At 41.7% G+C, this 16,689-nt stretch overlaps 1 protein-coding gene and 1 long non-coding RNA gene across 9 annotated transcripts in view; both read left to right on the top strand.

Annotated features, from left to right (window-relative positions):
• Nucleotides 1-16,689, top strand: part of LOC308463870 — a 439,765-nt gene that overhangs the window by 259,869 nt on the left and 163,207 nt on the right. The window lies entirely within an intron of this gene.
• Nucleotides 1-16,689, top strand: part of ADAM28 (ADAM metallopeptidase domain 28) — a 74,989-nt gene that overhangs the window by 34,990 nt on the left and 23,310 nt on the right. The window contains exons 5-11 of the mRNA XM_080982371.1: nucleotides 449-525; nucleotides 1,823-2,015; nucleotides 4,175-4,237; nucleotides 6,475-6,546; nucleotides 8,945-9,114; nucleotides 9,636-9,720; nucleotides 13,100-13,230. Coding sequence (XP_080838497.1) covers nucleotides 449-525; nucleotides 1,823-2,015; nucleotides 4,175-4,237; nucleotides 6,475-6,546; nucleotides 8,945-9,114; nucleotides 9,636-9,720; nucleotides 13,100-13,230 — 791 coding nt within the window. The remainder of the gene's footprint in view (nucleotides 1-448; nucleotides 526-1,822; nucleotides 2,016-4,174; nucleotides 4,238-6,474; nucleotides 6,547-8,944; nucleotides 9,115-9,635; nucleotides 9,721-13,099; nucleotides 13,231-16,689) is intronic.

Raw genomic sequence — 16,689 nt, 5'->3', positions numbered from 1 at the left:
CCTCCCATCAGATGTCAAAGCGATAAACAACTACCTGACATTCAGAAGACATCTGAAGGCAGCCCTATTTAGGGAAGTTTTTAATGTGTGACATTTTAGTGTATTTTTGGTCTTTGTTGGATGCCGCCCAGAGTGGCTGGGGAAACCCAGTCAGATGGGTGGGGTACAAATAATAAATTATTATTATTATTATTATTATTATTATTATTATTATTATGAAAAAACTTTCTGAGAGTGAGAGCTGTTCAACAGTGGAATAGTCTCCCTCGGGAGGTTGTGGACCCTCCTTCCTTGGAGGTTTTTAAGCAGAGGTTGGATGGCCATCTGTCAGGGATACTTTAGCTCAGATTCCTGTATTGAAGGGGGTTGGGCTAGATGACCCTTGGGGTCCCTTCCAACTCTACAGTTCTTTGAGTCTATCAGTGTGCTTCTCTGTCTCTCCATACAGGACCACTGCTATTATGAAGGTTACGTCCAAAATGATACTGACTCTACAGCAAGCATCAGTGCATGTCGTGGGTTGAGGTAAGATGGGTCATTGCCATTTCTTGACATTGTTTTTGTTTATACTCTGATAACTCTTTGGGGGTGGGATCAGAGGGGGGGATGATTTCTTCAGGAATGCCTTGTTGGGTGGAACATGGTAGCTACTTTCTACCAGGTCAGATGATTTGTCCATCTAGTCCAATATTGTCTGCTCCAACTGGCAGCTGCAGTTGGAGAGGTTTTCCCCAATTCTTTCAAAACTGGAAATGCAAAGGATTGAACCCGAGACCTTCTGCTTGCTATGGTCCTTCCCAACCACAATGGCAATTAAATGTAGATATAGAAGAGCATAGGAACCTGCCTTCTTCCAGGCTGGTAGAAGCCCAATATTCTCTATGCTGACCGGCAACAGCAGAATTATTTCCTCTCACCTGTTACCTGATCTTTCCTTAACTGGACAAGCCAGTGATTGAACCTGGGCCCTTCTCTCTGCCCTGCCACTCTTAGATGAGTCTATGTGTATTTTCCAGATCTTCTATCTCTGAGTTGTGATATTATCCATGGTTTGAACCAGGAACCTCATGCTCTCAGGTGGGGATTTAGCCCCATGAGTTACCCAGGACTGCTGTTTGTTCTTGGTTCCCAGGTCCATTTTTATGCAAGGGAAGGTTGCACAACAGCCACTTCTCAAAGCTGTGGACTGGTATGATATAAATATTAGGAATGTGGACACCTTAAGAACATAAGAGGAGCCCTGTTGGATCAGAGTGAAGGTTGATCTAGTCCAGCATTCTGTCAATGCAACAGTGATCAACCAGTTGCCTCTTGGGAAGCCCACAAATAGGATTTGAACACAATAGGACTCTTCCTGTAGCATGGCTATCAAAGCAATATTCGTAACTTGCAGGGATGCTAGGTTGGTTAGGAGAGGCATGTACTTCAACTCTGAATTGTGACCTCGCCCCCTTAAGGCCTGATGCGACACCAGCCTGACTTGGATGTTGCAGGAGAAACGGGGTGCATGTACACCATACATTTAAAGCTCATGGCACATGTATGGCATATATGCAACCTTAATCAGGCAATCTGAGTGAAGGAATTGTGATCCTTATTTCAATTCTGGTCTTGGAAATAAGTAACAGTTTATGCATTCCTGCATAAAACTGTTGATTTGGTAGGTATAACGTTGGGTGCAGAAAGCTAGAGCAGGAGAGATGTGAGGAAATAAAGGAAAATAAGATCCAATGTGGTTTCAAGGGGAATTTAGAGTAGAGGAAACGGCTTAGTAGTTGATCTTCATCAACTTATTTTGAAGTGGTCTTCTCATGTTTTCCAGAGGGTATTTCAAGAGTGGTGGTGAGAGGTATCTTATCGAACCTCTGAAGCTCTCAGACAGTGAAGCACATGCAGTCTTCAAATATGATAGCCTAGAAAAGGATGAGACCCCCAAGGTCTGTGGGGTAACCAACACTACTTGGCAATCAGAAAACCCCACCAGAAAGACCTCCAGGATGAGCACAAGTGCAGAAGTAAGTGGGGCATAGTGGATGGACAGTGGGTTGCATTCATTCCCAACATTTTAAATTGCACTGTTTGTTTTCAAATGAGTGAATAACTGCAAATGTATTTAAATTTAGTACATTAATAATTGATTCATGTTAAAAAACCAGATTACTATCCCATCCGCTCTTACAAAATCTTAAATCAGCTGCTAGGCTTAGAAATAGTCAGGTGTTTTTGCCCAAGAGAGGAGTGTGGGAGAAAAGCTTGGTTAAGAATAAATAAATAAATAAATAAATAAATACTCTCTTGATTTATTTCTGGAAGTCTGGCTTGATGATGGCAATTAAATTCCATTGGTGTTTGAAAGAAAAGAAACCTAGTTTTTATTTGAAAGTTTGTCACATGCGAACCAGATGACAGTTTTGCAGAGCTGGCAGAAAAAGTGTCATTGACATATGATGGCAAACACTGACATGTTCAGTGCTGTTGAGGCTGGAAATTGGGAGAAAGGGCTAAGAGACAATTAATACTTGCATAGTGACTTGTGCAAATTAAATTCATAGTTCTGCTTCTACAAATATTAGCCTGACCACAAATGCAAGATAATGTGCAATGTAGAGCTCAGACCAAAATTGAGCTAAGCCATACTACTTGGATGTGGATTGATATTGAGATGTAAGTTTCATTTGTATAGTTTTGCATATTTTCTGCTACTGTGTTGAGATGGGTATGTTCTCCTCAGATCACCTTACATTATTTCAGAAATTATCTGAGCTTTTGTAAAAACAATATATATATATATGGGTAGCCACTGTTTCTGTCCAGTAATTCATTTCATAATGCAAGTCCTGAAAAATGGAATCTTTACATTCTGTACATTCAAACATTTTAACAAGCTCTCTAACCTTATAAATGTCTTATCACACACAGCCAGCATTACCCAAGGTTTATGTGCTTTAACCAGGCTATAAAACAGCAATCCTTAGTTTATCAGACGATCCAATGTTCCTGTGAACCAGGGCTATATAATGGGCAGCCAGACCCAAAATAGGCAGCTGAAGGGAGATCAGAAATAACATTTAGGCAGTTAAAAAACCCAAGTCATGCAAAAGTTAAATTATGTTAGGTGATCTAAAAAGTGAGTGATGACCATGTAAAAGAGTAAATTAAATGGTCCAAGCTCCCCTACAATCCCAGAACTTGATCAATCATACACATTTTTCTTCCTCCCAAATACACTTCCCATAAACACGATTGCTACTCTTTACTAAGTAGTCACCAATGTTTCTAAGATGACGCAAAAACGATTTTAGAACTTGGAGACCCCTTTCCCAACAAGGCATGCGAAGTTGTGATGGTGATTCCAGAAACAGCCAATATGATGTTCTTCACAGGGACTTTATAAGTGAAATATTTAAAAAGAGAGAACTCTACCATTTAGATTTATGTATAACTGTACAGTGGTGCCTCGCAAGACAAAATTAATTCGTTCCGCGAGTTTTGTCGTCTTGCAATTTTTTTTGTCTTGCGAAGCACGGTGTCAGGAAAGTTTTGGAAAAGCTTCAAAAATCACCAAAGTCTTTAAAAACCTCTAAAAAGGCTACCACACCGCGTTCTATGAGTTGCTCCTCGAAGTCAAGTCGCAACTGTATTAACGGTGTTAAGAAAAAGGAAACAAACTTGCAAGACGTTTCCGTCTTGCGAAGCAAGCCCATAGGGAAAATCGTCTTGCGAAGCAGCTCAAAAAACAAAAAACCCTTTCGTCTAGTGAGTTTTTTGTCTTGCGAGGCATTCGTCTTGCGAGGTACCACTGTAATGGGAATCAGCCACATATTGACCTCAAAGTGGTACTTAGAAAGTTAGTATTCACAACCCTCCCAAGACTCTCTTCACTCTTGATGTCAAATTCTCAGTTCTGAGGATTTTCTGAGCAAGAAACCATGTATGCACACATACACAAAAACAGGCTGGTGTGTTGTAGTGATGCATGCACTGAGAGTGAATTATAATCACATTCCACTGGGCACTTCAACATTTTCCTTTTATGATAATAATAATTTATTATTTATACCCTGCCCATCTGGCTGGGTTTCCCCAGCCACTCTGGGGAAAACCCTTTTAAACAACCCTGCCGTGAACTTTGTGTGGAAACTCTGACCAATCTCAACTTTCTTGTTCCATTTAGAAGCAGGCATACCTGAAGGCCAGGAAATATGTTGAACTTTACATAGCTGTAGACTACACAGTGGTAAGTATCCCAAGGAATGCTTTTCTCCTTAGTTCTTTTGAAGCATTCACTTTACAGTAAGCTTACCAGATTTTTTTCAATGAATCCGGGGACACTTTTCAACTTCCTTCTAAATAGATGGATTTTGTCAGGGGAGTGATTTGTAAATCCGGGGACTGTTCCCGGGAAACAGGGACATCTGGTAACCTTACTTTACAGGGGGAGCACTGCAGTATGTGAACTGCCCTGTTAGACCAGACCAAAGCGCAAGGTTCCCTCTAGTCTCGCATTTGCTGTTTCCAGTTTCCAGTCGAATATCTCTGAGACGCTCACAAGGAGGGCATGAAGGTGATGGCCTTCTATTGTTATTTGCCCACAGCTTCTTATATTCAGATGTATATTTCTTCTCAACATGGAGAATACATTTAGCTATAATGCATAATAGTCATTGATTGAACCAGTTTTCCATCTGTTTCCTCAGTGGTAGCAAACTCCATAAGATAAACCCTATTTTGCTATTCTTTGCTCCTGTGCCCATACTTGAGGTTGTGCTCACCCCCCCTTATGTGTACACAAACAGTGTTAACTTCTGAAATAATAATATCAAAGGAGGTGGTGGAAGGTCTCTCCAATTACAGATTTGGTGTTCTGCTAGCGCTTTTACAAAAGGGAACAGCTGGTCTTGTGAAAAATTAGAGGAAATTGATATTGTGCTGATGTCATTTAATGATGCCATTTGTTGTTACTTCCTTCTAACCACGGTGACACCATTTCACTACCATATGTAGCTACAGCCTTGGAGGTGATGCTTCTTGCAAGAATGTAAAAAAGTCATTTGAATGAACAAAGTTTACTGTGTTTCCAGTCTACTGTAAAGTCACTGCACAATTTCCCATATTTAATGAGAAGCAGCTGACCGCAATTACTGAGAAGCAGCTAACCTCATCAGTTTCATTATCATTCAATGAGTTTTCAGTGAAATCCAGAACTTAATAAGGAAGATGCAAACCTGATCTTTGTCCTGCAAATATTTATCTGCATGTTACTGGGGACAGTAGGCGCAGCCACACTATGCATTCAATTTAATTTAAACCAGTTTCGAACATCTTTAATTTCCCTGAGCTGGAGATCATTAGTAGTTGGGAGGAAGGGTGAGATATTAGGTAGATAGATAGATAGATGATAGATATAGATAGATATAGCTAGATAGCTAGATAGATGATAGGCAATATGGACAATTTTTATTTTTTTAACCCAAGGGGATTTTTAAATTTACATAATTTGGGGAACTTTAAAGTTTAAAGTAACACCTTGCATTTCATGTTTTTGTTCAACAAATTCTTGAAATGTATTGGGGTTTGTTTGTTTTTTAATGTGCACGTAAGTGACATTGCAATGGTCATTAGCTATACACAATAAAAACCTGACCTACAGACTGACAGATAAAGGAATTTTTGTCCTTTGTATAAGGTACCACAGAATGCCAATTTCACAGAAAAAACAACAGTGAACTCCCGCCCCAGATTACATAGAATCATAGAATTGTAGTGTTGGAAGGGACCATGTGGGCAAATCTAGTCCAACCCTCTGCAATGCAGGGATCTTTTGCCTGACATGGGGCTTGAACCCACGACATTGGAATCTCATCAGTTAAGAATCCTAATACATAGACATCAACAAAAGGTAACCAGTGCTTTTTTTCTTGGGGGATACAGGGGTTCGCACACCCCTAAACATTTTGTGAATTTAAGTTTGGCCTCATTGAGGGGCAGTATTTCAATACAAGTAGGAAAGTGAGAGCACCCCTAAACATTTTTTTTACAAAAAAGCACCGAAGGTAACTAACACCTCCCCAAAAGAGGCATCCCCAAGGAACTAAAAAAATTGGGAGGGGCCCTGATGGGCTTCAAGGGGGGTGTCTGAGAGTGCTCTTGTGCCCACAGGTGCCATGTTGGGGACCCAGGTGTAGGAGGTGAGCTTGTAAGAATCCACTATGAAGAACTTGTCATAGGTTGTAAGTTGTCAAAAAAGCATTTTCTTCCTATATGTAGGTTCACAGATTCTTTTGCTACAGCAAGGATGAGTTAAATGCCTTCCTCTTTCTCTGTAACCCAGGCATCCCCAACCTGCGGCCCTCCAAATGTTTTGGCCTACAACTCCCATGATCCCTACCTAACAGGACCAATGGTCAGGGATGATGGGAATTACCCCACTCTGCTCAATCTGCTATTAATACTTTCATCTTTTTCTTTTTGCAGTTCAGGAAGTACAGCCGCAATATGACTGGTATTAGGACAAGAGTATTTGAAATAGTCAATTACATAAACATGGTAAGATATAATGGCAATGACCCTGAGTGAACAATAGTGAGGCGTAGATATGTTTTTAAATGTTTTAAAACATATGTTTTTAACCATATGTTTTAATATGGTTAGATTGGTCTCAACTAGGGCCAGGGCCTTTTCAATACTGGCCCCGACTTGGTGGAATGCTCTGTCCCAAGAGACTAGGGTCCTGCGGGACTTGAGATCTTTCCGCATGGCCTGCAAGACAGAGCTGTTCTGCCTGGCCTTTGGTTTGGACTCAGTCTGACCCTTATGTTGCCCTCCCCTTATGGTCTTGATTTATTGGCTACTTTTAAAAGGAGGCTGCATTTTAAATTGCATTTTAACCTGTATTTTAAATTCGGTTTTTTCCCCTCCCCCCTATTATGTTTTTGCTGTGATTTTATTGGTGTTAGCCACCCTGAGATTGGCTCTGGCCGGGGAAAGCGGGGTATAAATAAAAATTATTATTATTATTATTATTATTATTATTATTATTATTATTATGTCTGCATTAAATTAGCAATGGTCAGAATCCTCTTAGCTTGTTTCTCTCTGATTTTTGCAATTAGTGTTCAAAAACTGGGCATTTAAAATTAGAAGAACATTTCAAATTTCTATACAAGTCACTCAGTTATTCAGTGGAAGTTTCTCTCTTATTCAACAGACTTTTCATCGCATGAACCTCAACACTTCTTTTAGGTGCATGTGAAGAAATCTTGTTTTACACTCTGAGCTGACAAAATAATGTTTGATTTGAATGCAACTCAGCATTACTAGATGAACAATTTTTGTATTCCTGACCAGGTAGTTTTAGAGCACAGCAACATCACTTATTACAGAGATGGCCACCTTTTGTATTCTTAGGAAAGAAGTGCAGGGCCTAGAAGTATATTTAGGAATGGGGAGAAATAAAATTCAGTTCACATTTAAAGTGAAATCTTCCTAGCAATTACAATATGTGAACCAAAATGTAGCCATCTTTCAAAATTCATACTTCAGGTTTTGCAGTGCTGTTCTCCAGCCAAGGAATGTGTATAGAAATGCACATGTACATTAAAGTGTACATTCAAATGCAAAGAGCAGTGAACACAACATACAATAATGCATTATATTAGGGAAAATTGCATTGGGAAAATGAGTACATTAGGCAAAATTGCAAACAAACTTTATGTATATTCGGAAGAATTTGCAGTAAAATGCTGATGAATTCAGAAACTGATATGGAAATGGGGTTAAATGAATCTAAGATTGGATAATGAGAAACCGAGAGAAGCTGAAACTGACAGATTTGCAGATCCCTAATTTTAATGCCCTCACAAGTCCATAAAACATTTGGGAGTAGGGGTTGCCCACATGTGTTCTTCACTGTAATGTTATTTAGAAATATGCATGCTTATATTTTGAAAAAAATGTTTATATTTCACATGCATGTTACAATATCTGAAAATGTCATGCAACATGAAGTGTGAATTATCCTTGTTGCCTACGAACTATAATAATTCTTTGCATTTGTTAAAAAACCCACAACTTGATTGAAAGTTGGTTGTGGTACCTACATCTTTGCACACTGTTGTTTCATGCTGCTTGTTTGTGATTTTGTTGTTGTTGTTTTGTGCTTTTGTTTGGGGCTTTCAATGGAAATTTTATTTGGTTTCAGGAGTCTGGAAGCATTTGTTGATTAACCCTTTCTCTCCCCTTCTCAGCCCAGCCCAATCCCCCCCACAAAAAAACATGGCTGCTTTTAAAGAAAAAAATACACTAAGAGATAAGAACCTTGGGCTTGCCTCCAACTAAATCCTACAATGAGTAGACACACTTGAATGAATGACCATAACTTAAGCAATTTTCATCAACTTAAGTGGGTCTACTCTAAGTAGGACTAGTATTGGATACAATCCTGGAACTTTCGTATTTCTTTTAATGTTGTCCTAACACCCTGGTTAGAAACGCGGGTGGTGCTGTGGGTTAAACCTAGGACTTGCCAATCAGAAGGTTGGCAGTTTGAATCCCCATGACGGGGTGAGCTCCCGTTGCTCAGTCCCTGCTCCTGCCAACCTAGCAATTTGAAAGCACATCAAAGTGCAAGTAGATAAATAGGTACCGCTCCAGCGGGAAGGTAAACGGCGTTTCCGTGCGCTGCTCTGGTTCGCCAGAAGCGGCTTAGTCATGCTGGCCACATGACCCGGAAGCTGTACACCAGCTCCCTCGGCCAGTAAAGCGAGACTGGACCTCATGGTCAGGGGTCCCTTTACCTTACTAACACCCTGGTTTCAAAGTATATATACAATTTAATCTGCTCCAAGTTGGGGTGAGGAGTATAAAATCCATTATCACATTTTCCCTAAGGTATTTCTTAAGGTATTTTTGTGTGTTCCCTGATTACAGTTTGTTCTCCTCATAGGTTTACAAAGCTATAAATGTTCATGTAGCATTGATTGGCCTAGAAGTTTGGTCTGATGGGGATAAGATTGATGTGAATGAATCTGCGGGCAGCACTTTAGACCGGTTCTCAGCATGGAGGCAGGCCGTTCTGTTGAAGCGGAAAAGGAACGATAACGCTCAGCTTCTCACGTATGTATCCCTGTGGCAAAAGGTTGTGGGCAGAGGTGGAGTACCTTTAGTGAGCCATATGTTTCCAAAGTTTCAAAAATACTTCCCCGAATGCTGTCAAGAGTGGTGGGGGTACCGTTGCCCCCAAATGGCCTCCTCAGTTTTTCACCAGCCCTTTTCTTCTGGGTGTCATTGACATGGTACTGGAGTGGGGGGGGGGTGAGGGGGGATGGTACACCATATTTTCTGCAACATTTGAACTTTTGGCTAAATTTGTGGGAGGGTTCAAATAACCTCTACCATTTTCAGGGTGCAGGATGAAAAACGGGGTTCTAGCAAAACTCATTGATCCCTACTTTTCTTGCATGTGCCTTAGTTCTGAGACAGGTTGCAGCTGAAATATTAATAGTCTACAACTCCATTGGGAAGAATTGCCAAAGGCTTATTTGCCAAATGCAGCAATAGATTCTATGAATGATAGAACAATGGAGTCTTTCTGAATGAGATCTCACAGTCTGTTCTCTACCCCTCCTTTCTTTCAGAGGAATTGACTTCAGTGGACCAACAGTAGGACTGGCCTATGTTGGAACCATGTGCAACCCTGCTCATTCCTTGGGAGTTGTTCAGGTTTGTGAAATTAGATAGGAGGAGGAGGGAAGAACATTGGGTTGCAGGCAAGGAAGGCTTATAAAATGGCATTTCCTTACTACAAACATAAACCAACTTATCGGCTGTGGCTTCCTCATCCTGGGAACTAGCTTTTGCATGTGGCTGAGTCTTAGGAATTTGTTGTTGTGCATGGCTGAGTTGGCTTAGAGTGAGAGCAGACTTTGCTCATTCTGTTCTGGGATGCTTGAGGAACTCAATTCCTGTGAATTCCAAAGTGAACAGACCGAATCCACACACCCCGTGTTAATTGTAATGTAATTATTCTGTTTTCACATTTCACTGATTTTTGAAACACACATCTCCGCTCAAAAAATATGCCCAAATGCTTTAAAATGTGTATTTAGGATAAACCACACATAGGCCAGGGACGTGGGTGGTGCTGTGGTCTAAACCACAGAGCCTAGGGCTTGCCGATCAGAAGGTCGGCAGTTCAAATCCCCGTGACGGGGTGAGCTCCCGTTGTTTGGTCCCTGCTCCTGCCAACCTAGCAGTTCGAAAGCATGTCAAAAGTGCAAGTAGATAAATAGGTACTGCTCCGGCGGGAAGGTAAATGTCTGGATGGTTTATGACCCTATCTCAGCATGGCAAATAGAGAAAGTTGCACAATGTCAAACAAAGCCTTAACCGTGAAAAATAAAATTAACATTGACCCTTAAAGCAGCACAATTAACGAGGGACACACACACAAAAAAAAACATTCTGTATTTTGTTTTCATTTGTAATGTAACAAATGGTGTGGAATACAAATGTGTTATTGCATTGTGGCGATTTGAAGGACTTATGGTGCTCCAGAACATACACAACTCAGCCCAGGCTGTTAATTTGTCACAGAACAAGATCTCATTGGGTGTGTGTGCCACTGGGTGTGACGGGAGTCATGCTATTGTGCTATCCTTCCTCTCTGCATTCCCCCACTCACTGCTTTCACTAGGCTGAGGTGGTCAAGGTTGGGAACTGGTGGCCCTCCAACTGTGTATCTAGTTTTACCAATTTATGCATCACGGCGCTGTGGTCTAAACTAAGCCCTACTCAAGCGACGCGGGTGGCGCTGTGGTCTAAACCATTGAGCCTTGGGCTTGCCGACCGGAAGGTCGGTGGTTCAAATCCCCGCAACGGAGTGAGCTCCCGTTGTTCGGTCCCAGCTCCTGCCAACCTAGCAGTTCAAAAGCACGTCAAAGTGCAATTAGATAAATAGGTACCACTCCAGAAGGGAAGGTAAACGGCGTTTCCGTGCGCTGCTCTGGTATGCCAGAAGCGGCTTAGTCATGATGGCCACATGACCCAGAAGCAGTTCTGCAGAGTCATTCGCGACTTTCCTTTACACATATACATGTGTAAATCTACAGTTACTGTTGCTCCAGAGCAGGGTTAGCCCATGTGGCCATGCTGGCTAGGATGGATGGGAGCTGGAGCCTAACCACATAGGGAAGTTACCACATTGACTCCCCCTACTCCAGAAAAAAAACAGAACTAGATCTAATGTGTGGAAGTTGCAAGGGAGCAGATTTTGGATAAGTGTTAGTAGAAGGAATGGCAACTGCTGTTTGACAGTGGAACAGGCTTTCCAGAGAGCTGGTGAGTTCAACTTTGCTGGAGGTAATTACACAGAGGCTGGAAAAGGGGTTGGACTTGATGACCTCAGGGATCCTTTCTACCTCTAAAATTGAACGATGTAGGCTGCCTCGAACTCTGTGGAAGGAATGACCAATGACAGCAGCTGTGGGGTGCTTGGAAACTTGTTCCACTTTGCAACCCGAGGCAGGGAGCAACAAAGAGGTTTCTCCTCGAGCCCTTGGTGGGTCACCACATGTAGCTGTTAGGCTGTGTCAGCCTTGGAAGAAGCTCACTAATTCTGGAGGCCTAGATCTTGCTGAAATATCCTGGGAAGGAAACAGAAACACAACCAGCCTCCACACATGCTGTTGGAGCATGCCATGCATGCTGTTAGATTATTAATTTCATTTACTTTTCCCCTTTGACTAAACACTTTGGCCTGCCTGAAAGCAATGCAAATTGGAAACAGAACATATGAATAAAAGAAGCTACTCAGAAGCGGCTCGCCTGGCGGGGCAGAACCACAACCCCAGCTTCTTGGTGACACCATTACTGCTGCTTCCCTAGAGGGAGGGGGGAACCCTGGTGAAGCTGATCTGGTACACCAGATAATATGGGCAACCTTCTAGGGGGATGGGGAGGGATCGCAAAAGTGGGTGGAGCAACAAATATAAATTTTTATCTTTGGATAATGGGCTAGTTTCCACATATACTCACTTCTGCACAGATCTATACAGTAAGTAGCCCTCTCCACCCATATCTAGACAAGCAAGAAACATTAGCAAAGATCAAGGACAGGTTGTAGCCAAGCAAAAGCACTTGGCTTTCTTCCAGCTGGAGCTCACCGGAACTCAGTTCCGGCACCTCTCAGGTGGGCACCATTGTCATTCTAAAAGAACAAAGATGGTGTTCGTGGTCAGTTCTGGTACCTCTTTTTGTTGAAAAATAGTACTGCAACGAGGGTGCAAACCAGGGCCAGTCACGGGCATGGCCTGGGGGGGGGGGGGGGCATGTGGCCTGAGAAGATAGAGAGGTCTGGGAGGCTGAGTTTGAACCCTGGGCCTGATGTTCTCCATCCCTTATCCACTGAGTAGCTGTAGGTCTGTCTAGTTCAGTATTGTCTACGTTGACTGGCAGCAGCTGTCCAGAGTTTCGGAGAGGGGGCTTATCTCCAGCCCTGTCTGGAGATGCCAGGGATGGAACATGGAACTTTGCCCACGCAGAGCATCTGCCCTCCAAGCAAGTTGCAGCCCTTTCAAAAAATGCTCTCTTGCATGTGATGCATAAAGAGAGAATAGAGCTGAGCAGAAATGCTTCCCCCCAAATTTGCTTTTACATTCAGAAGTGGCCATTTTTTTGGGGGGGGGTTTCAGAAACTGTTTTTCTGAAATATTTTACTGGACTGGTGGCAGCTGCTACCTCCCCTCTGTGCTCCCCTCTGTACACCCTCTCCCTCGGCCACTAAAGTGAGATGAGCGCCACAACCCCAAAGTCGGCCACAACTGGACCTAATGGTCAGGGGTACTTTTACCTTTACTTTTAACTTAGGCCCCTTAATTTTTTGGCAACAATTCCATTTTTTTTAAGAAGTGAAAAAATAGCTGCTATTAACAAACAACAGACCCTTGAAAATGACTAGATTTTCCTCCCCTCCCTCCACCCACCTCCCAAGCCTAATATTCACTCAAAATTTCATTGAGCTTTTCCATGCAATGCTAATAGCCACCATCATCTTCTGTTTCCTGGAAGACTAACAGTAGGTTAACTATTCTCCCTTCTGCAGGATCACAACCCAAACCCAATTGCTATTGGTGCAACCATGGCCCATGAAATGGGGCATAACTTTGGCATGAATCACGATGCAAGTTTCTGTAAGTGCAGTTCTGGATCATGCATCATGGCAGCGCAGCTCAGGTGAGTCCCCTGTACATGCCAGAGGAGTCTGGCAAAACCTGTGGTTGCTTTTGAATGCAATTCCTGCTAAACAGTTTTGAATTAATAATTCAACTGTGTTGCATGGGACTGTTGCCAGGATGGTGCAGTTTTCTGAAAACTCTGCTGGAGAGCAAAAGTGCTTAACCCATTGTCTGCTGAAAGTAGCACCTGCTTCTTTGTTAGCAGAGGAGAGATTTAGTTAAACTGGGCATAAAAACTGGGTTTTCTTACAGCCAAGTGGTATATAAATTTTGTTAAATAAATACAATTAGAGAGAGCAATCTTGAACTGATAAATGGTGGGAGTAGAAAGGGTTAAGCAGCCCTCTCCACATGTTTCTTCCACTTAAAGTGGCAGCACTTTGCAGCTGCTTTTCATTTTTTAAGAAAGTTGAGAGACTGTTAATGCATTCCTGACTAGTTCCTCTACCAGTCAAATCAAGTGATCACAGAATTTTGTTTGCTGGCTGATTGATGTTGTTGTTCTGCTTAGGCTCGGAAATAGGTCTTGCTAGACATGGCTGCAGACTTCTGCTGTCTTGCAGCCTTGATAGAGCATGCAGTTGTTTGGGAAGCTTCTGTACTTGCTGCAAAAAGCCCAGGGTGCTCCTTCCTCATGTTCAGGGAGTTATTTAATGGAATTTGTGCATCATATGCAGTTTTAATATGTGAAAGGATTTCTTTGGTGTTTCACACAGAAGCACTTGCTTCAAGAATGTCTGCTTTTCCCCAACAAGCAAGTGCTGAGGTTTCTGGTTCAACTTTGTTATGACCTTAACAGAAAACCACGTCTGGTTGTGAGTGGTTTTCAGTAGATCCCCTTTTGCTCTCATGATGTGACTTGGTGACTATTCCTCTCCCCCTCCCTCCCTTAATATGTGCTTTCCGAAACAATAGAAACATCCTTTGATATTTTCACTCCTCTGAATTCAGCCAGGCCATTCTCAAGCCAAGCAATGTGTATAAAAATGCATATGCTAGTGTAAAATCTGCACAAAAATGCTTATATTGGCAAAAATGACATACAAAAATGTATATAAACCTGAGAAATTCACACTAAAATGCTGATGAGTTTTCATGAGGACCTTTAACATTAAAAAAATGACAAAATGATGGTAAAATGTGGAAAACTGAACTTAAGATAGGAGGAAAATGAGAAACTGAAAGAAACAAAAAATGACAGATTGGTCCATCCCTAATCTCTATTTAAGTGTTCCTTTAAACCTAAGCAAATTGTTTCACAATAGGGTCAAATGACACATTACACTGGAACTGTGTGCATGATTTTTTTTTATTTCTGCAAATGCAGCCATGAGGTACAATTTGGATCGAGGCCATGCATGGGAGGTTTAGCATGGACCCAAATCAATTCCTTGGAGCTTTTCTTAGCCATGGAGAGGGAAAGCAGAAAACTTATATTTTAAAGCCAACACATCTTCCCCTTCAAAGCTAATAGCAGGTCTGGAGGAGCAATCTGTATCGGGGCCATGATATTTCAGAGAAGGGTTAGATCGCTCTTCCTCTAGCCATGGCCCTGATAAAAAACAACAGCTTTTAAAAAAAAGAAAATTACATATGGAATTCCAAACACAGAGCTTTAATGTAACACATAGCTTGGCTGCTAGTTTGACCAGAATAAAGCTTTTTCAGATGAAGTGACTGAATAATATTTATTTATTTATTTATTTATTTATTTATTTATTTATACCCCACCCATCTGGCTGGGTTTCCCCAGCCACTCTGGGCAGCTTCCAGAAAAATATTAAAATTCAATAAGGACTAAATATTGACATTACATATAAACCCCTTAGCAGTTTGGGACCAGTTTACTTGTAGGATCACCTTATCTCATATATGCCCAATTGACTGCTTAGATCTGCTGAACTGGCACTGTTACAAGTAACTAGGACCTTTTTTTCAGCCAAAACTCACCGGAACTGAGTTCCTGCACCTCTTAGGTGGGCACCATTGCCATTCTAAGAGAATAAGGGAGGTGTTCATGGCTTCTTTTTCTAGAAAAATAGTACTGCAGATAACACTCATTCTATACTTGAAAGAAACCAGCCTTTTAATGTGGCAGGACCTACACTTTGGAATTCCTTGCCTGTTGACATCAGACGTCTGCTTAAAACATTTGTTTAAGGCAAGCCTATCCAGAAGTATCTTGCCAACCTAGCAGTTCAAAAGCACGTCAAAGTGCAAGTAGATAAATAGGTACCACTCCGGCGGGAAGGTAAATGGCATTTCCGTGCGCTGCTCTGGTTCGCCAGAAGCGGCTTAGTCATGCTGGCCACATGACCCGGAAGCTGTCTGCAGACGAACGCCGGCTCCCTTAGCCTATAGAGCGAGATGAGTGCACAACTCCAGAGTCGTCCACGACTGGACCTTACGGTCAGGGGTATCTTAACCTTTTTTATCCAGACATACAGATGTTGGCGGGTTTTGATCTTTTACTGCTAATTTTAATTATATTTCACATGTTTTAATTACTTGCCTTTTGTACTGTTTTATTGATAAATGTAATATGTCTTGTAAACTGATTAGAGGCATTATTTTTAAAAAAATGGATGTGCATTGAGCAAATCAGTTGCAGTCTTCCCTGGTGACTTCTTCTTGATAGAATGCACATCTCTCACGGGCATGAACATTGGTCACCAAGTCATGCTGTGCAAAAAGGGATCTTGCATAATACTAGTGGTAAGCAGAAATAGGTTTCTTAGACGTCTATACAAAATTCTGCAAGAAAACTGCACCACAGAGTGAGAATTCTTGTCCTGACTGCGGTCTTAGGTTTTGGTTCTCATCCAAAATACAGCTTGTATTTTTCTTTTCTTTTTTAAAATGACTATATACCTGGTCTTTAGACTTGTGCAGAATCTGTGAGAACTGGTTGTGACATATTGAGGGGAAAGGTGTGTTTGCATCTTATATAGACTCGGGGTAGATGTAGCCAAAATTGACACATTAGGAAAACAAAATTTGCACCACTCTAGTCTATCCATGCATCTGCTGTGTTTCCTTAAGAATTTGAGTGATTTAGTGATGATGAATCTTTCCTTATTTAGGACTATAGGAAACTACCAAGCCATAATATTTAAATATCTGTGCAACTGGTTCTTATATTTTAGAAGCCTATTATGGCATTAAGCAATTCATTGATTCCTGCATTGCAGGGGGTTGGGCTAGATGACCCTACAACTCTATGATTCCAATAGATATAGTCCATCCATACCAGTATTATCTGGCTGACTGAGAATGTACATCCCTTTGGTTCTTTGCTAAAGGTTTTCAGCTTGAGGTGGTGGCTGTGATCTGATGCAAAGGCCTTTCTCGTCACCTGTTTGCTGCTGCCAGACCTGTGTTGATTGGAGGTGACCTTCTGCCTGCAAAGCATGCATTCTACCACTGCACTATATCATCCCTCCCAATTATTGGCTAG

Source organism: Podarcis pityusensis (assembly GCF_964106645.2).
Source record: "Podarcis pityusensis genome assembly, chromosome: 15".
In the NCBI taxonomy this organism is placed as follows: Eukaryota; Metazoa; Chordata; class Lepidosauria; order Squamata; family Lacertidae; genus Podarcis; species Podarcis pityusensis.
The sequence above is the reverse complement of the archived record's forward strand: the minus strand, read 5'-3'. Positions and strand labels throughout refer to the sequence as shown.